The sequence below is a fragment of the Pseudochaenichthys georgianus genome, chromosome 22, assembly GCF_902827115.2.
Source record: "Pseudochaenichthys georgianus chromosome 22, fPseGeo1.2, whole genome shotgun sequence".
Lineage (NCBI taxonomy): Eukaryota > Metazoa > Chordata > Actinopteri > Perciformes > Channichthyidae > Pseudochaenichthys > Pseudochaenichthys georgianus.
In genome coordinates, this window is record NC_047524.1 from 5,015,836 (window position 1) to 5,036,454 (window position 20,619).

General features: G+C 41.8%; 1 protein-coding gene and 1 long non-coding RNA gene across 7 annotated transcripts in view; one reads left to right on the forward strand and one right to left on the reverse strand.

Annotated features, from left to right (window-relative positions):
- Positions 1–20,619, reverse strand: part of LOC117467877 (uncharacterized) — a 60,381-nt gene that overhangs the window by 21,145 nt on the left and 18,617 nt on the right. The window lies entirely within an intron of this gene.
- LOC117467874 (DNA (cytosine-5)-methyltransferase 3A-like) overlaps positions 3,442–20,619 on the forward strand; it is a 41,861-nt gene continuing 24,683 nt past the window's right edge. For 2 of the 5 annotated variants that reach the window (XM_034111769.2, XM_034111771.2), the window contains exons 1-6: positions 3,442–3,563; positions 4,668–4,865; positions 8,347–8,454; positions 12,564–12,909; positions 18,801–18,847; positions 20,180–20,320. In XM_034111769.2, the coding sequence (XP_033967660.1) occupies positions 4,779–4,865; positions 8,347–8,454; positions 12,564–12,909; positions 18,801–18,847; positions 20,180–20,320 (729 nt within the window). In that variant the 5' untranslated portion in view covers positions 3,442–3,563; positions 4,668–4,778. The remainder of the gene's footprint in view (positions 3,564–4,667; positions 4,866–8,346; positions 8,455–12,563; positions 12,910–18,800; positions 18,848–20,179; positions 20,321–20,619) is intronic. The other 3 variants (XM_034111773.2, XM_034111775.2, XM_034111772.2) reach the window with 2 other exon arrangements.

Sequence of the window (20,619 nt, forward strand, 5' to 3'; positions counted from 1 at the left end):
ACTGATCCTTGAGGGACACCACAGGTGACGTTGTGGGTACCCGACAACAAACTTAACTTTGTCACCAAATCTGATTTATTCACACTGACTCAACATGATATAAAAAACATTTATATTATTAAAATAGTTCAAATGTTCAGTACACAGTAATTACATAAACAATTATTAAATTAGATGGAAAGTCACACTTTAAGGAATAATTATTTCTGAATCTCTGTCATATGTCACAAAAAGATGACATTTCCCTCCAAAATATTACAAAAATAAACTAATTCATTCATTATTAATGATTTCTAAAGGACATGCAGTGATTGCTTCACCCTACTGAGCTAAATGGCTCGTAACAAACTTATAGTAAAATAAGTCTTATGAATAATGGAGGTCCTGAGGGACAGATATTCAAAACTAATCAAGATGTGAGTTTCAGAAAGTTCCATGAGTCAACACACTGAGTTGAGCAAAAGGAAACGTCAAGTGAATTCCTTCAAAACATTATGGGGAAAAAACTGCATCGAATGTGACTAACTTTCATGATAACAAAAGGATGGAAAGTTTAGATTTAGGAGATGATATTGGCATTACATTTATGTTATTAGTCAAACGTCTGAAAGGAGATTCATTTACAATTAGGCTTAGTTAATCTTTCAGGCTTAAAAAGACACATTTTAAAGAGCAACCGTGTTTCAGATTTTAAGTATAATTCTGGAATCATTTAAAAAAATAAACCAATACAATTTGAAGGGTTCTTCGGTTTAGAAGACAGTGGGTTATTTAAATCCATGTAAAGCACTTTGACACTGTTTACAAAAAAATGCAGTATAAATAAAGTTATTATTGTTCTGTTACTGACTAACAGAGTGGGGAGACGGCAGTCTCTAGGACCCTGCGGCCCGGCACAGTGGCAGTGGCATTTATATTATTAAAAATAGTTAAAATGTTCAGTACACAGTAATTACATAAAACATTATTAAATTAGATGGAAAGTCACACTTTAAGGCATAATTATTTCTGAATCTCTGTCATATGTCACAAAAAGATGACATTTTCCCCCCAAAGATTCACAAAAATAAACAAATTAATTAATTATTAATGTCTTCTAAAAGGGATTGCTTCAACCTACCGGGCTCTTGAGAGTATGAGTTATATATCTCAAACTACCTTTTGATTTACAGAAATAAACTAATACATTCTTAAAAGCACCTCAGCAGGGTTTTCCGCATCCAACTGGGCTCCAGAGGGCAAGATATTCAAAACAAATCTAGATGTCCATCCATCCCATCCATCCATCTTCTCCCGCTTATCCGTGGTCGGGTCGCGGGGGTAGCAGTTCCAGCAGAGAGCCCCAAACTTTCTTTTCCCTGGCCACATCAACCAGCTCTGACTGGGGGATCCCAAGGCGCTCTCAGGCCAGCAAAGAGATATAATCCCTCCACCTGGTCCTAGGTCTACCCCTTGGTCTCTTCCCAGCTGGACGTGCCTGGAACACCTCCCTAGGGAGGCGCCCAGGTGGCATCCTTACTAGGTGTCCGAACCACCTCAACTGGCTCCTTTCGACGCGAAGGAGGAGCGGTTCAACTCAGAGTCCCTCCCGGATGACCGAACTTCTCACCTTATCCCTAAGGGAGACACCAGCCACCCTGCGGAGAAAACCCATCTCGGCCGCTTGTATCCGCAATCTCGTTCTTGCGGTCATGACCCATCCTTCATGACCATAGGTGAGGGTAGGAACGAAAATGGCCCGGTAGACAGAGAGCTTTGCCTTCTGGCTCAGCTCCCTTTTCGTCACAACGAAGCGACTGCAGTACCGCTCCCGCTGCTCCGATTCTCCGGCCCATCTCACACTCCATTGTTCCCTCACTCGAGAACCCGAGATACTTGAACTCCTTCACTTGGGGTAAGGACTCATTCCCTACTTGGAGTGGACAGTCCATCGGTTTCCTGCTGGGAACCACGGCCTCAGATTTGGAGGTGCTGATCCTCATCCCAGCCGCTTCACACTCGGTTGCGAACCGATCCAGTGAGTGCTGAAGGTCGCAGACCGATAAAGCCATTAGAACCACATCATCTGCAAAAAGCAGTGGTGCAATCCTTAGCCCACCGGACTGCAGACCCCTTCCCCCCTCCCCCCTCCCACACCTCGAAATCTGATCCATGTATATTACAAACAGGATTGGTGACAAAGCGCAGCCCTGGCGGAGGCCAACCCTCACCGGAAATGGGTCCGACTTACTGCCGAGGACCCGGACACAGCTCTCGCTTTGGGAGTACAGAGATTGGATGGCCCTGAGTAGAGACCCCCTCACCCCATACTCCTGCAGCACCTCCCACAGTAACTCCCTGGGAACTCGGTCATACGCCTTCTCCAAGTCTACAAAACACATGTAGACCGGATAAGCATACTCCCAGGCCCCCTCCAGGATCCTTGCGAGAGTAAAAAGCTGATCCGTCGTTCCACGACCAGGACGGAATCCGCATTGTTCCTCCTCAATCTGAGTTTCGACAATCGGCCTGACCCTCCTTTCGAGTACCTTAGTAAACTTTGATGCCTCTGTAATTGGCACACACCCTCTGATCCCCCTTTTTGAAAAGGGGAACCACCACCCCGGTCTGCCACTCCTTCGGTACCGTTTCTAGATGTGAGTATCAGAAAGGTCCATGAGTCATCACACTGAGTTGAGCAAAAGGAAATGTTCAAAAAAAGTGAATTCATTTAAGACTTATTAGTCTCGGACCACCTTCACATTGAGTTAAGCAAAAAGAAAAAAAAGAAAAATGAAATTTGACCAACTTATATAAGTCTTAGGAATCATTTATTAATTAATTTAAAAAATAATGAACTAATACATGTTTGAAGGTTACTCAGCAGTGTTCAAAGTACCCAACTGGGCTCCTGGGGGAAAGATATTCAAAACGAATCTAGATGTGAGTATCAGAAAGGTCCATGAGTCAACACACTGAGTTGACGAAGAAGGAAATGTCAAGTGAATTCCTTCAAAACATCATGGGGAAAAAACTGCATCGAATGTGACTAACTTTCATGATAACAAAAGGATGGAAAGTTTAGATTTAGGAGATGATATTGGCATTACATTTATGTTATTAGTCAAACGTCTAAAAGGAGATTCATTTAAAATTAAGCTTAGTTAATCTTTCAGGCTTAAAAAAACACATTGCAAATTTAAAAAGCAACCGTGTTTCAGATTTTAAGTATAATTATGGAATCATTTATTTAAAAAATAAACCAATACAATTTTAAGGGTTCTTCAGTTGAGAAGACAGTGGGTTATTTAAATCCATGTAAAGCACTTCGACACTGTTTACAAAAAAATGCTGTTTAATAAATAACGTTATTATTGTTCCGTTACTGTTAACAGAGCGGTGAGCGGCAGTCTCTAGGACCCTGCGGCCCGGCACAGTGGCAGCCCATGCAGAGAGCGGTGCTTCTGGAGGAGAGCTGGCCGGCTGAGGAGGCGGAGGACGGGCGAGAAGAGGGAGAGAAGAGGAAGGAGGCTCCGGGAGATAGCGAGACAAAAAGGGTCAGGCCTGGGACTTGGGAAAATCGGGTAACGAACACTTAGCGATTCACGCTTTTAAATCTTCTTTACCCGACACTGTTAACCGCGCAGGACGGCAGACCTTAATGTGAACAAAAAACGTGAAGCCCTGAGAGCGGAAGGCGCTCGATGGAAACGGGGAAATAGAGATTTAGGTTTAGATTTTTTGCAGATGTGCTGATTGGACATTGAACTTGACCCGAATTTACAGCATAGAACCGGGACTGAGGCTCATGCAAACATTGGCTTCATTATAAAAAATAACGGGGATTATTACCGGAGTGGCCGTGGCCTGTAAAAAGAGCCACAACCCCCTGGGTCAAATTGCAGACTTCCCTGCTCTAAGACGTCTAAAACTTTGCAATTATAACGCATAGACAAATTGGATGATCGATTAATGTCAGCGGATTGCGGTAATGTGAGCTATGGCATGGCTGTGGCTTGATGTGCGCGGACATGCGGTGACATTAATCGCCTGTGTGGCCAAATAATAAATAATTTTTTTCCAAGATTGCCTGCAATTATTATTTAAGAGTCTAGTAGAGCTCTCACATTAATAAAATCGGGCTGTCAATAATCCTGACTGCACCCTTGTGGGAAATTAAACCCATCCTATATGAATAGTATAGCTATATGGGCTCGTTTTTCTGTGCACATTTCCACGAGTGCAACAGTGTCACTGTGGCTCTGCTGTGTGCGCATGGCTGACTGCTAGATTAACTTTAACCCACACACTTTGGGTGAAATTAAATCGTATTCATACACAAACACTATATTGAAGCAGGATTTATTCTGCAGGGTTATACACGTTATTAGGGCACACAAGCAGCCATTTAATGTGGACTATACTATACATGTGGTGTAAAAGGCCCTATAGGCATAGTAGCCATACAGTAGCAGACTGAGGATCCTACACATGCACTCAAAGAGAGGAAAGATTATGTTTAAAAAGAGCCTCTTTATGACAGAAAATATACATTTAACCAAGCTGATTAGAGAAAATGTGCACAAAATGTGTCTGTATTATGAAACTGCTCAGCTGTCAGTGAAAGCACCACTATGCTAAACTAAAGGGCATCTAATAAACAAGATGTTTCTGTCTCTATCTTTCAGGAGTACAGAGAGAAGAGGGATCATCTCTCATTTCTCTTTTTTTTGTTTCTTTAAGTTTATTTTCACCTCATCTACATAGCCCCATTATCAGATATCAGATACGACTCCACCATGCCGTCCAACACTGTCACCAACAACAACAACAACAACGCTGCATTCAAAGACTCTGACTACGCCGATTCACCTGGAAACAGAATGGTAAGAAACACGTGTGCCTCAGGAATCTCCCTTCAGGTATTTATGAGACTCTTGTGAAGCTTGGCACGTTGCTTAATGACTCAGGATTTCTCACTTTTATAGCTGGTGGGTTCAAAGAGTTCATGCAGTCATGTTTTGGATTTTTGAATGCTGAGCTAAGCTGTTGATTAATATTGCATTCGAGTCTCTCACTGCAAAATGCAATTTTTATGAAAGCCCTCAAACTCAACAGATTTAACAGGAGATTAGTCACTCCTGGGTTTATCCAGCAATCATGTAGTACTGTGAGTCCTTTAATACCCCCCCCCCCCCCACCAAAAGTATGTTTACATGCATGAGTGGGTGTTTGTCGTCAGAAGACAGCTTGTGGGTAATACTTTGACGTTAAATTATTGGTTTAGTATAGTCACTTTAGGTCAAAGCCCAGTCAAATTGTTCCAAATGGTATGGATGGATTGAATCAACCTGTCAATGCCGTAACGATCTTTGCAATCTAAAGACCAACTGGATAATTTCCTCCCGTTTATTGAAGAAAAAGTCAGATTATTACCAAAGAATCTAACAGCAATGTGTAGTGCCGTGTCACCTTTCATGATGCAGGCACTCATTATCACAGTCTGTGCGTAACTGCAGCATCACTGAAGCTCCACAGAGGCAGCAGCAGCGCTGATGAGAGGCGAGATGCAGCTGTATTATGTGACACTCGCTGTTGTAATGGTGCTTGGTGACGTGGGCGTTGGCTGTTGTAGGTTTTGCTTGAGCTGGAGCAGCTCTACAGCTTTTTTTTTTTAATACTGGGGTGGGGGGGGGGTCTTTTCTTTTCCTCTACGTTCCCATTACAGAGTACTGGCCTTAGTCCTGTTGCCTGGCAACAGTCATTGCCTTAAATAACCGGCTACTCAGACGGAAATAGTGCAGGGATATGGACAACGCAGTGGGGTTCACTCCAGGATACAGCAAATCATATTTCAGGCCTTTTTTTGTTGTTTCCTGGAAATATTAGGGTGAAGCTGTGTGAAAATGGCGTCTCACTGAGTCTGAGCACCCAGGCTGGGAATTGTTTGAACGGCGAGTGTTGTGTGTGTTGGCTGCTCGTTCAGAGATAGCCAGGCAACACTGAATTGTGTCATCCAAGTAAGTGGTTTCCAAATGAGCCTGCACGCCAGGCTGCACTCAAAACGTGCTATTATCTATGCAAATGCTGCTGGCCTGTGAGGAAAAAACAAAAGCACCAGGCTCTCTGTTGGTAATCACACAATGCACCATCTGCAAAACACGTCCTCTCTAAAGAGCATCAACATCTACATTTAAAATACCCTTTAAAGGCTGATCCAGCGATATGTATCAATAATAACCCTGTGCCCATTAATCACGGCATCAGTTACTCTCATCACATCTATCTCTTTATGCAAATCAGTCTATCACCCTGGGACGCTAATGCTTGATGGATTTATTATTCCATTTTAGCGGCAAACACTCTCAGGACGTAACATGGCCTGACCTTTTCAATGTATGCATGTTTATTACAGTCCTCCATCTTTTGAAATATTTAAGAAATAGAATCTATAGGAGTCTGCAGGCATATGTCCAGTTCTTTAAGAATGTTTTAAAGAAAAAATATAAAGAGAAATTGATGAGATGTCACAAATGTCACATCCGCTTTAAAACATATTCTGTGTCCCATCAGGCTGTTACCTAATGATGATTTGCTCTTGTATTTTTATCGCTTTAACCAAAAACGTTGACTCTCGTTACTTAATGTGGTATTTATTGTATCGTGTATCATGCACATACAATTGAGAACCGTAGATGTACTGATAAATACCATTATATGACTTCATGTATATTGCCTCTTGTCTATAGAAGACAGGAAAAATGCTATACTGTTTAGGTGTGATTTTGATGTTTATTTTGAAAGGGTGACCCATTTTGATAACTTCAACTTGTGGATATTTAATCAATGATTTTTCACAATTTTCTGAACAATTTATGTACTCTTCATCCATGTTGGCTAAAAATAGAAGGCTCTAATTTCATCCACGACCTTGGAAACAGCTGTTCGGGGGGCTTTTAGTAGCTTTTGGTCATATCACAGATCTTCACGAGCAGATTGAGTTTGCCAGAAGCTTCACATCTACAAATGGACAATATAATATAAGTCCTTAAAGTGTTTATAAAAAAGGCAAATTGAACATCTGCAATTCCATGACAACTGGGCAAACTATCTGCTGATGAAGATCGTGTGGTTCGACTGAACGTTCTACAGCAGCGGCTAAATCTCTCCCGTTGTTTCCAAGGTTTGTTGCTAACCGAAATATATTCTTCAGACGTTCATGTAAGACGCATTACTAATCAAATGTAAAAAGAAAAGTATACCGTCTTAAAAGCACCACTGATTGCTTTTGCATCCTGGATAGCGCTTTAATTTTGTATCTTGTGAAAATGCAATGCAAGTCTTATAATCCAATGTAGTTTTTAAATGCCATTTTGATTATTTTCCAGATAGTTTTTCAAAATATTCTTAAGCCGGAATAAGAATATATTCAATAGGAAGAACTGCAGAGTATTATTGTCACTGTAGTTAGCTTCCAATTGCATTGAAGGTGTTCCTCGTCTTCCCTGCTGCTCTAACGTAATAAGGTCACTCAATTTTGTTGCTGTATTTAACACTTCCAATATGCAAAGACAAAATCATCTTCCTGTGGTTTTCTGTCATGTTATCCGATGCACTGCCAAAGATTAAAATAAAACTACCTAACAGCAAGTCAGCGGAGGGACTTGGTGGCAGAGTGACTTACAGTGCGGAGAGCTCATTTATCTCAGAGGGAATCTCACATTCAACACTGAAGGAATTTAATAAAAGGACCCAGCCCCCCCCCCTCACTGCTGCTGTCAGGAACAGCCTTGCAGACTCATTTGCATTCAGACCTGATGCTGGTGGTCGTATTGAGTCAATATTGAAACTCAAAGCATCTACATTAGGATCATCTTTTCTCCCATCAACCCCTGGGGTACTTGGTGGTGGCGGACATGGGGCTTTGTTCGTGGGGGGAGACAATTGTGTTAATCAAAGGAAAATTGCAGCAGGGGGAGGGTGTGTGTGTGTGTGTGGGGGGGGGTCGACGTCTTTGTAACGGTGTCAAGAGGAGGGGGTTGTCTCTGGAAGGTCAGCACTGCGTCTGCGGAGCTTTCACTTCAGCCGGGTTCAAAGGAACGTGCCATTCAGTTTCTATCTGTCTCATTGTCCACTCAGCCACACTCAGGGACTCACTGCAGACTCCCCCCAAAATGGTTGAGTTTTCAGTGTAGTGCACTTTGGTGCGTGTCCTGCAGATTTAGTATCACTATGGCTATTTAGCTTATTTGATGTGCAAGTACAGTCTTTCTAACAATTATCTATGGATTAATACGATATTTCTATCGATAATGACACGGTTGAAACTGCATTATTGAGTCTATATCAAGATGTGTTGGTTGACAGGGTGAAAGCACAATACTGGACATGGACCTGGTGACAGAGGAGAAGTCGGCTAAAAGCAGTGCCTCTTGTAAAGTTGTCAAGCCTGCAAGAAAACGCAAGCAGTTTCCGGTGAGTGTTGTTCTAACATTTTACAGCTACATCCATCTGTGCATGCATACTTGTTTAACAGAGATCACATTTCCGGTATGTCGGCTGCATTTTGCTCAAAGTAAAGATTAGATATCAACTATTTCCCGAGTGCTGAACACATAAAAGGAAAAAGCTGCACTGTGAATTGGTTATGGCTGGGTGCGCTCGATACGTTTTTAGGTTTCATTCATGTCAAATGAAAGGCAACAAATCCCCCCTTCTCAGATCACATCTCAAAGTCACATCTTAAGGCAGCCGTTTACCGCCTCTATACCCGGGGGGGGGAATCCTGCCGTCATGGAGAAGGGCAAGATGTGATGAATTGATTAAATATAGGGATAAATGCACACATTTTCAAACAATCTATGCGGAAAGGCATTCATTTAGTTTGACTTGAGCTGGAGAACGAAATGTTTCTGTTTTGGGGTGGGTTTCAGGGGCTGTTTGACCATCTAACATGCACTTTGGTTGAAGCAACTGCGCTCTTAGTATCATCAAACCATGTGATACTTTTCCTCCCCCTAGTCTGATTATCAGAGTGACGTGCCAATTTAGCTCACTGCATTCATTCTTTGATATACATTACATGAGTCACTGAACACATTTAAGATGTCCACACATCTCTCCGACATGAATTACAGGAGCTGCGGTTGTAACTTCTCAAAACTGACAATCGAACCTTTATGCCCGTTAATGCAGGCTCTGTCAAACTGTCTTTCTTTGCACTTTTGAATAATCGCAAAAGTGAGCCATTGGGGAGAGTTGGAATGTAAAGGATTAGCCAATGTTATCCATTTCTGTGACAGCAGACTTTTCACAACTGAAGCCTTGAGTTAAACATATTTATTACCGTATGACACATTTAAAATACTTTCTATTAAGCATACCCCACCCTCAAGTGTGACATGATAGTCTCAAGGCTAATTACAAAGTTATATGTGGTAAATAGTCTTAACACAAGGTTCTTTATTGTCAAACTAACATACAGAGTAATTATGCCGTTGAAAATCTTAGGTCACAGGCTTCTCCAACAATGCAACACAATAATACAGATAAGCAGACAATATTAAAACAATATTAAAGTATATTATATTAAAAGTAATACAAAAAAGAAAAATAGTTTTTAAAAAAGTGGAATAGTGCAAAACAAGTCTATATACAGTACAAGTTATTGGAATGATATATTAGATAATAATAATAATAATAATAATTCCTTGCATTTATTATAGCGCTTTTCCAGTGCTCAAAGCGCTTTACAGATACACATTACACATATTTTTTTAGATAATAGATACATAATTACTAAGTAGCAGAATGTTATGAAATTGTTTCAGCAGTTCAGTTGTTTAACAGTCTTATTGCCTGCACTGCACATTTCTTCAAAGTGTCTATGTTCTTGTTGGAAGAATAAAACAACATCAACAGTATTCAAATCAAGGTGTAGTTTCACCCTTTAGTACATGTACTACTTTGCACCCATTCATAAATAACATGCAGTCTCCACTACTACACAAACACTCTTTGTAATCTGTTTGTGCTGCGTCTGGCATTTAAAAGCCCTGATTTAATAATGACTCTTGGGCCAACATGTATCTTGATGTTTTCTCCCTGAGATGTTATAATTTGCATAACTTAAAAATCATGCTCATTAATTATCATGTTTGACACTAAAAAAACACAAATGGGATAACAGGAATAGTAACAGATATTGTATGGCAGGTAGGGTTAAGCCGGTTTGTGCCAGTGTGTATTTAAAGCAGTAGAAGTGGTACTACTAGATAAATAAAAGCTACACTCGTTTAAGCGTGTTTTCACAGCGCTGGATTGACCACATTGGCCAGACACTCCACTCACAAGGTGTTTTGCTATTGTTTGCTTCTATGAATGAGTAATAGGGGCAGTGTGGTTAGCTGCTAGCTAGTATCTCATTAAGACTCACACACAGACTAACCTTAGCTCACCTAGGATAGCGCATTTCTTTTTGTATGAATCCTGAAGATAATTCTTCGGCTCTTTTGACTAATTATTAAAAGCCCAGTTTTGATGGTCGATATCTTTTTATGGAGGCATATCACACTCCTCAAGCCTTTTCCCATCAAGCACACAGACATTACGCACATTAAGGTCAATTAACGTCCTGACAGAAAGGGTTGAATGTGTGCTTGAAAAATGGCAACCGTAAGTGAAGCATTCATTCGTTCAGCTCAAGTCACACGGTTGTATGTTTAACTTATTAAGTGACTTTGGTCCTTTCTACAGACTGTTAGATTCAGTACTTTCAGCTCGTCTAAACGGATTTTAAAAAAGCTCAGTAATAATTATAAACTGTTTCCTGACATTGTATGGCCTTGTCAACACATGTGATGCTTTTATAATTATAAAGGGCCATTTGATCCATTGCTAAAACTGATGAGTCCACCTTTAATGGGTTGTTAAACTAACTATGCGTAGGCTGTAATGCTGCAGCAGCTTGTGGAGTGAGAAGCCAGTTTTTTTACTTTGACCTCTGTCCGCCTGTCTGAGCTGCTTGATTTACTGAGTGTGACCTTTGACATCTTGAGGGGGGCTACGTCTAGTTCACTGGGTCACTCATTTGCAGCGTAATCTTTTCAAAAACAGTTTGTGTGTGTGAACATATTGCCTGAGTTCGAACATGTGTTTTCAACCGTCTGTTTGTCTAAACTAACAGCCGCTTTTACTTTTAGAAATTGAGTGAGAATATTAATAATGTCGGAGCTGTGGATGTTTCGTTCTCATTCATCCTGTCAAACATATTTACTGGAGCGCTGCGGTTTGTTTGAGTGCAACTGTTTAACATTTACAGTTCATTTGTTCTCAGTTACGACGATGATAAAGTCAATTAGAGTTTTGCTGCTTGCGAGGAATGCTTTAAAAAACAACGTTGGCTTGATGTAGCTTTGTTTTACATTACAGTAAAGCTTTTGTTTGCACCACATCATTTTCATTGCATTTGTTAAAGAGTTGTTTAATATGCCACTGGGCAACACTAAAACCATTTGATCTTTGAGCTTCAAGCACAGGATCTTGTGTTTCTTAAATCTGGTGTGCTGAAAGACAGATGACCCCCGAGGCGCTTCTGCCGTCCGTCTTAAATGCAAACTGCTGTACCTACATGTACAGGAGATGAAAGCTGCAGCGCTGCTCTAATCAGTGCTGACACGCTGATCTCACAAGACGTGCTCCACTTTCTGCTCCCAGTAACCCAGTGATGGGAATGTCTGAGAAAGTGTTTTTATGGCTATTTTTAGTTAGGCAGAGACACTACTACATTTCTTTGAACTTGAAACGTATCTTTTCTCTGCCTTGCTAGACAGCTGCTGCTTCTTTTTTTTTTTTAGGTAACGAAAGGTTTGAGAACGGAACGTCTGCCATTCACTCCTCTGCACAGAATGAAATAGTTTTACTGGGCGTTTCAAACGGGTCGCACTTTCCTTGTTGTCAAACAGCCAACATTCTCGACATATTTCCGTGCTGCTGTAATCGTGAATGCACCATTACAGGAAAGGCAGTAGTGTACCTGATGAACCCTAATGTAACTCTTTCCTCCCTTGCAAGTTACTGGCTGCACTGCAGATTTACTGCACCGACACTGCTTTGAAGTTTACAACTCTAGTTTAACAGAGCTGAAAAGGAAATGCCATAATTCACCGGCTAATAAGTCAAGCTCCAGTTTGATTGTGTCCAGATAGAGAAACAGAAGAAATAAAGTGTGTCTAATGTAAAAACAATAAATGCTCTATTCACATTTCCTGTCAAATAGACCCCTTCAGCTAATGCAAGGTGAAGAGTGCTTATCCTCACTCGGATAGTGCAGCCGTTTTATTGTTGCTCACTGGGATGACCTTTTCTCAAGCCTGCGGGATGATTTGTTGTATTTCCTGAAAGGTTTCGTTTATTGCACAGCCAGCTACAATATATCCAGTGATATGTCATAACAGCTGACAGGCTTAACACTGTTTTACATCTTCACCCAGAACATCAAACTGTAACATACTGCTACAGCAATAACAGCCTTTAAAGCTGAGCCAGGATGTTCAAATGTAAACCTCCTCCTCTTATGCCGGCAGGTTGAGAGCTGCGGCTTGCTCAAAGGCAGTATGGGCATGGGCAACAGCTACAGCGGGGTGGGGAGGCCGTCCATGGCACAGGTCCACAACGGAGAGCTGGGCAGGCACAGAGACAGGACGTCTGACGCCTGCTTCCCAAAACAGGAGAAGAGGGAAGTGGAGAACGGGATCCCCAGGGACCCTGCCTCTTGCCAGGCAGAGGACAGCTTTCAGAGTCTGAGTCCGTCCTCAGAGAACGGATTCCTGCACGGCCGGGAAGAGCAAGACTCGGATAAAGAGAAGGACGACAGCCCGACGACGCCGTGCAAGAAACGAGGGAGGCGGAAACTGGAGCGCCCAACAAAATGTAAGTTTTTTTGGCTTCTGCTTGTTTGAATCGGCTATATTTTTGATCTGCTCTCAGGGAAAGTCATGTGACTGTAACAAGATGTAGAGTAATGAGCTGTAATGGATGACAGGCTGAGGGGGTAACTCAACACAGAGAGCATGGCACTGACACCACCAGTTTAGACCAAGAGCTTTGGTCCTACGAAAACTGCACCACCTCAGTGCAGCAGCAGAAACCTTAGCGTATAAAGATTATATAAATCAGGGGGGCACTGTGCAGAGAGAGGGAGAGAGAGGGAGAGGGACGGAGAGAGAGAGAGTGCTGATGGGCAGATTTAAGCCAATATGGAGATTAACTATCACTTAGCCGCCCCTCCACTTGCTGCTTTTAGTCTCCCTCTCTGATAGCCACGTGTCTCTGCTGCTCCTCTCCCGGCCGCAGAGACACCGTCTGTGACCTTGATGAGGAGTGCAGTAAATAAAGCCAGGGGAGGAGCGACCCGTCTCCTGGCAACCGGCCTCTGTTGGGAGCAGCAGGTCCGTGTTGTGGCCGGCGCCCCGTCAGGGGCCCTGCCAGGTGGATGGCGTCAAGCCCAGAAGTCTTTACAAACTGAGTCTGGTCCCGGTATTCACCTGATCTGCAACGAGGATCTGTTACTTCACTCTGCAGCAGAAATCTGGGGTGACCCTGTTAGCTCATTGTGTAAATGGCAGAAAACTAGGTCTGCGGGTCTCCTCTCTAATCTGTGTTCGAGTCCAATGCTGCTCAGATTTAGGGGTCAAACCAGAGGGCATTACACAAGTCTAAATATCACACTTATACCTTGAAAAATTCATTACAAATGTTTGACATTGCTTAAAACTACAATATCCACTTAATATATATAAACTCTAAATGATATACGTAAAGGTCATTATATCTATGCTAAACTGTTCAAAATACCACAAAAGTACACTAGCTCCTACATATTTAAACACCTCGATTTAGGTTTGTGCAGAAGAAAAATATAGGGTACACGATATACAAATGCAATACAAAACCTTTGAGCAGTGTGGTTAGCTGCTAGCTAATATCTCACTAAGACTGACACACACACACACACACACACACACACACACACACACACACACACACACACACACACACACACACACACACACACACACACACACACACACACACACACACACACACACACACACACACACACACACACACACACACACACACACACACACACACACACACACACACACACACACACACACACACACACACACACACACACACACACACACACACACACACACACACACACACACACACACACACACACACACACACACACACACACACACACACACTAACCTTAGCTCACCTGACAAGCATAAAAAAACAACAACAATCCCTATCGCAGAAATCACTATCATACTGACTGACAAGCTTCACAGCATCAAATCTTAACCACGAAAGAAATGAATAGAAACTGCGGCAACATCAATAATTGATGTATTCCTTAGCTCTGAACACAGTGACACTCATAAATGAACTCTTAAAATGTCACCCAGTATGTCACCATAGACTGTTTTTAAGTGTCGGTTTGAATATAATGGACACGCAGGAAGTGTCTTTTACATTTTCAAGAGGCGGCAAACAGCAGACTGCATGGACTCAACAGAAAGAGGAACACAGTTGTCAGCATAAGTAGTAGTTAGCCACAAAACCGTAGAACATACTAGATCAGAGTTCTGCAGGTCCCTCCATACCTGCAGCAGATGTTGGTGATATGTTTGTTTTTGTCTTCTTTGAGGCTGCAGGCGGGCAGCAGCCGTCATGTTGCAATGTATGAACGAAATGCAGGATAGATAGTTTGTTGACACACACACACACTTGCTGTCAGTTTGTGAGTAAAATATGAAGCCGACGACCCAAAATGTACAGGATTTCTTTCCATTAGAACATCAGAATATTATGGAGGAAAAGAGCAATATAGGATTACAGCACAGTAAGCAGGGGATTGTGGGACAAAAAGCAGGTAGTGTGCAAACACATAACGTGTCAAGTACTGCCAAGAGTTACTCTGTGAACGGACCAAATATACGGTTGCATCTGCATGACGTCTTGTCTTTTTAAAGCGCTAAACAGCAACACTATACATACTTACTAATCAGGGTTTGAATAAAGAGAGCTTTGGTATATTAGTCTTAGAGAGGCGAGTCCTTGGTGGGGGGGGCAGTGTGTTGGATCGATAGTCTGCTAAACAGGGTTTCTGTTATCCATCTGGAGGGCACAGAAAGGACCAGCTATACGAGAGCCCTCTCAAACTGCTGAGGTATATCCTCTGTGGGCAACATTAGCCAGAACCCCTCACAAACCCAATGACCTTAGCAGTCTGCACTGCCTCACCGATTTGTTATATAGTCACTTATTCCTGATGAGTTGTTGAAGATAAAAAGGAGCATGGGGGAGAGAGGGGGCTCAGCTACACATGGAACAACCTGAAGAGGCTGCAAAGAGAGCGGACTATTGTCTGGACCCGGTGTGTAGGGCACTTCACTGACAGGCCGGTGTTGGCCGTGCAGAAAACATGCCATCAAAAGTTGTCCTCGGCCTCTCAGGGCTCAAGTGTTATGGGCTGCGACTCAGCAGATAGCCGTGTTTACTCGGGCTGTGCCATCATGCTAATTTAAGGCACACTTGCTTACATTGAAAAGTAAACGTTGCGAAAGTAAGACCAGCGGTGTTTGGCTTCTGGGATGAAGCTGATTTTGTCTTGTTTATCTATTTTTCTGCTGCTGCCATGGGTGAAAACCTTTCTCTGCCGTCTTAGTGTTTCAGTTGGGTGGTGTCCATGCTCCCTGGCTAACCCCTCACTGCTCTGCTGAACAAAGGAAAACAATGCTGTTAAAGAATGAATAACATGGAAATCCACATCTTAAATCACAGCCAAGTTAATGGGAAATCACAACTCGAGCTTTTTATAGTGTTTTTTTATTAGACTGCGGTTTTAGCAGATGTTTAACCAAATATCTTCTGTGCTATTCTTGACAGTCTTTACTCTGCTCTTTACTCTACTCTGCACCTTCGCTTCTGGTTTTGCAACTTCCGCTGTTTATCTGGGCATTTTCTTTCCTGTGGAAAATATTTGTCTTTCGAAGAAACCGCTGATAGTGTTCAAGGGTTTTCAATCCTTAAAATACATCAGTGCTGGAACTGTTTATATCGTTTAGTTCATCCAAATCAACCTTACTAGAAAAAGTTAAAACACTCCATTACTAAATGAAGTGTTTAGTAATGTCCTAAATATTTGACTTAGGTAAAAGACTTTAAGTTTAAAGAGCACAATGTGTTTAAGTGATAGTAATATGAACTTCCCGTGATATCTACTGTAGGCCAACTCCAACTTAAATGAACCTTAGGGTGAATTTATATTGTGAGCACATTGTGTAGGATCTACCACCATACATACACTGAATATATATTGTTCACAAATCTGAAAAAATCTGTGATAGTGAGCACTTCTCCTTTGCCGAGATAATGCATCCCACCTCACAGGTGTGGCATATCAAGATGCTGATTAGATATGATTTTTTCAGATTTGTGAACAATATTTGAGATAAATGGTTATTTTGTGTATATAGAAAATGTTTTAGATCTTTGAGTTCATCTCATGAAAAATGGGAGCAAAAACAAGTGTTGCATTTATATTTTTGTTCAGTGTAACTCAACTGCAGCAATACGAATTAAGATAAATCACTTTTTTTAAATCCAGAGATATGCAGCATTTGCATAAAAATATACACAATGCCAAAACAGTATTCCTCGTAAAATATGATAATGTTAATGTTAGGGATTACCTTATAGCAGGGGTGTCAAACTCAATTTCATCACGGGCCACATTAGCATTATGGTTGCACTCAAAGGGCCGGTTGTTACTATATAAATATATATATAAAATAATGTATTATATTATATTATTGCTTCTGAATTGGATTATTATCAGATAGGGTAATAACTAACTACGTTTGAAAAGTCCAGGGCAAATAATTGCAAGTCTCTTCAGCGCGCATGTCACAAAACGAGATGCATTGTGGGACATGTAGTTTATGGGCAACATACTTGCATGTAGTAAAGTGGCATGTAACAGTATAATAAACGTATTATATTCTTTGAAAGCTCTTGCGGGCCACATTAAATGAAGTCGCGGGCCGGATTTGGCCCCCGGGCCTTGAGTTTGACACCCCTGCCTTATAGGTATTACAATATCAAATGTGCAGTATAGGTACTGTAAGAGTCAGAGTTCCCGTTAGCCGGTAATTACCGGACTACGACCGGTAAAATATGCTGAAGACCGGCAAATCTAAATCTCTCCGGTCAAAGTGTCCGTTCAAAATAATTTCCATTTAGTGCAATACCGCATCAGTTGCGCAACTTGCGCCACTTATGTGACAGACAAGAATAGTATGTGACGGACAAGAATAGTCAATTCTAATGTCTAACACTTAATGTGGAGAAAGAGATGTCCTGTATGGGTTGACTGTGCGTTGATCTGTTGGTAATGCCTCGGCGTTCCGGTGGGCATGTAAATAAATGCATAATGCTGCGCTATACTTTGTGGCCTCACCCGGTTGCATAGCGACGCTTATTGTTTAGGTGTCTTTTAATAAGCAGGTAGTCATATCATTAGCTAGGACTAGCTAGATCTGATCGATATGGACATAAACGCGAGTAAAGTCTAAACTGGCGGGAGAGCTGCGTGTCGACTCGTCAGCAGCACCGCTGAGCGGAACAAAACACACACTTCAGGTTAGAATATCACACGTAGCTATTTTAATGACCTCTCAAACTACCTGAACTAGTTATAGATAAGCTTAGTTTTACTGTCGGGTCACTCATTACTGATCCGCGAGCTGCATGATACAGGCTGTCAGGAGAAGGAGAGAGCGCTGAGCGCTCCGTTTATTATTCCCGTGTTATTATAAATTACTGTTCACTTTTGAATAATGTAGTTAATCTACTATAATTAGTTTTTTTAATATTGAAACATATCAATTTGTTTTAAAGCACAATAAATAACAAAGAAGACCTTTGACCGGCACTTTTCTCATTTTGTCCGGAAGATTTAAACTTTAACGGACATGTTGACCGGCGAAAAAATATTCTAACGGGAACTCTGGTAAGAGTACATGGTCAATACAAAATAAGTGTAGGATCATGTCCATACTACACTTAGTTATTGCATGTTAAATATGTAGGGAGAGTTACTCATATCTTGATCCTGTTGAGGCTTTGGAGACTGGCAGGCAGATTACAAACTCCCCCAGTCATGTTCAAGAGAAGCAGTACATTGTTACCATCATGCCTCTCTGTCAGTGGTGGGAGGGGTCCTGCTAATAGCTACCAGCTGTGTGTCGTGACGGGGGGATATAAGGTCAGAAGTGTGACTTTAGCCAAAGTAAACCTGAACCGGGTCCACACTCATCATAACCCGGGCAGCCTCTCCACATACTCTGCTTTGCATCCAAGTTTCACATGGCTCCCACAGACGTTTAAAAAAAAATTGATGAGTGGCTCTTCCAGAAGTTTTAATATATATACTTTTACATTTGATCAAACAAGTAGTAAATGGGCCGATGTTAGCTTAAACGGGCCCTATTGTGTTAGAGAAACTTTGCCTTTGCCGATTACCTTTAACATGTACATGCACACAAACCTATACAACACACTGCAGGACAGGGAAACCCCCTACAAGCATAATAGGGCCTATTTAACACTATTGGTTTAATAAATGTCTTATGTGGGTTAAGGCCACCTCGTCTCAACACAGATACAAGGATAACGGAGGTGGTCAAATGTCCTTCTCTATTGAATGATTCAGGCCATACATTGTGTCGCTGTCTTCTCTCTAGATGTGGAGCACAAGGAGGAGGACCGGCGCGCTGCAGTCAAGACCGAGGTAAGATTTCTGCTCCATTCAGTCTTTGTGTTCTCTCGCGGATGTAAGTCTCAAGGTGTCTGTCACACCACGGCTGGAGCTTCCTTTGTGAGGGTGAAATACCCTTCCTGCCACAAACTGTGAAGCCTCTGCTTGCCAGCATGATCGATGGCTGTGCTGCAGCTTGAACAGAAGCATAACAGCTTTGCTTTGACTTGACAAAAGGGCAGCTATTGTGGCAGAAATGTTGAATACATTCTGCACCTGACTCCTACAAACTGGTATGTTATGAATACACCAACCAAACTAGCAATTCTCTTTTGTGTTATGACTTACCCTGGATTGTAGGTTGATTGAATGACTGGTTGTACGGTTTTTGAGGGGAGGTTTGAGTGTTCTTCATGACTATAGCTGGTCAGGACATTTTGGGAAATACACCTACAGTATTTGTTTTCTTGCAAAGAGAAGAGAATATCTTTTTGCTAAGCTTTATTTTAGCTTAGCAAAAAGTCTGGAAAACGGCGAGCCCGGCTTTGTCCAAGGAGTTACCGGTACATTTGATCCCCTTAGAAAAGGCACAGTTTTGTCATTTTGGGATATACGCTTATTTGCTTTTTTAAGCTTGAGTTAAGAAGATTGATGCCATTCTCTCTGTTAGATATGAAGCTGGAGCCTGTAAGCTTATCTTAACATAACGAGGGGAAACAGCTTCCCTGCCTCTTCCTAACAATAACTCCCCCAAACCAGCATCCTTAAACTCACCAATGAATACCTTATATGTTGCCTGTTTTATCTGTAGAAAAAACAAGTTCAAAAACAATTCTTATCTTACATTCAGCAAGAAAGTTAACTTCTCGAAATATCAAACATTTCCTTTAAGCTTCTTTTTATGTATTGTTAAATTGTTGTGCTAGCTACTCTCTTGCAAAGAGTAAACTGTTGTTTCACCATTGATAGACTAGAAGCGTTGCATCGTCGACTATCTTCAAGGTTCAGAAAACATTGCCATTGAACTTGTAGGGAATGGTACCTAATGCTGTATACATTTGAAATATCAAATACACTTGGAAGCTTGTTGTATCAGTGGGCTGGTGACCTTCAGGTGTTGTGATTAGACACTGTGGCATGACTTCTTACTGCCTGACCAATCACAAGCTAAGGGCATACCAACATTTGAGTCCTCATCTTTTTGGAAATGAGACAACCCCATCTCCTCACTTATTAACTAGAGTGTATAAGGCTCTAGTGACAGGTGACATATTTACTACAAATCCTTATGCTTCCTTATAAGAGAAACACGAAGAATAAAGAACAAGTAGCTAACTTTTTTTTTTTTTTTAATATCTTAAACAGGCAGGTCGAGGCAAGAGGGGAGTTGGTTGGGAGATCAGCCTTCGTCAGAGGCCCATGCCCAGAATAACCTTCCAGGCTGGTGACCCTTATTACATTAACAAGAGGACCAGAGAGGAGTGGCTGGCCAAGTGGAAGACGGAGGTGAGTACCCCAGCTCTCTCCCAGCCACCGTAGATTACAGGTTCACAAGCTGCTGGGGCTAAAGATAGGGCTTGTGGTGCATTCACAGCCAAGTGTATTTGATGGGTCATTTGATATCTCATGAAGGTACCATTTACTTCAGTGGATTTCCAGGGCCTTGGCTCAGTGAGCTCCTGCATTTCCTGACTTTGTTCTTGTCCATTGTATTAGCACAGGAAAAAGCCTTGAAATGATTAATTGTTCCCCCACGAGAATGTTGTTGTTAATTCAGGACCTGTGTCCATTTTGCATTGTTTTCC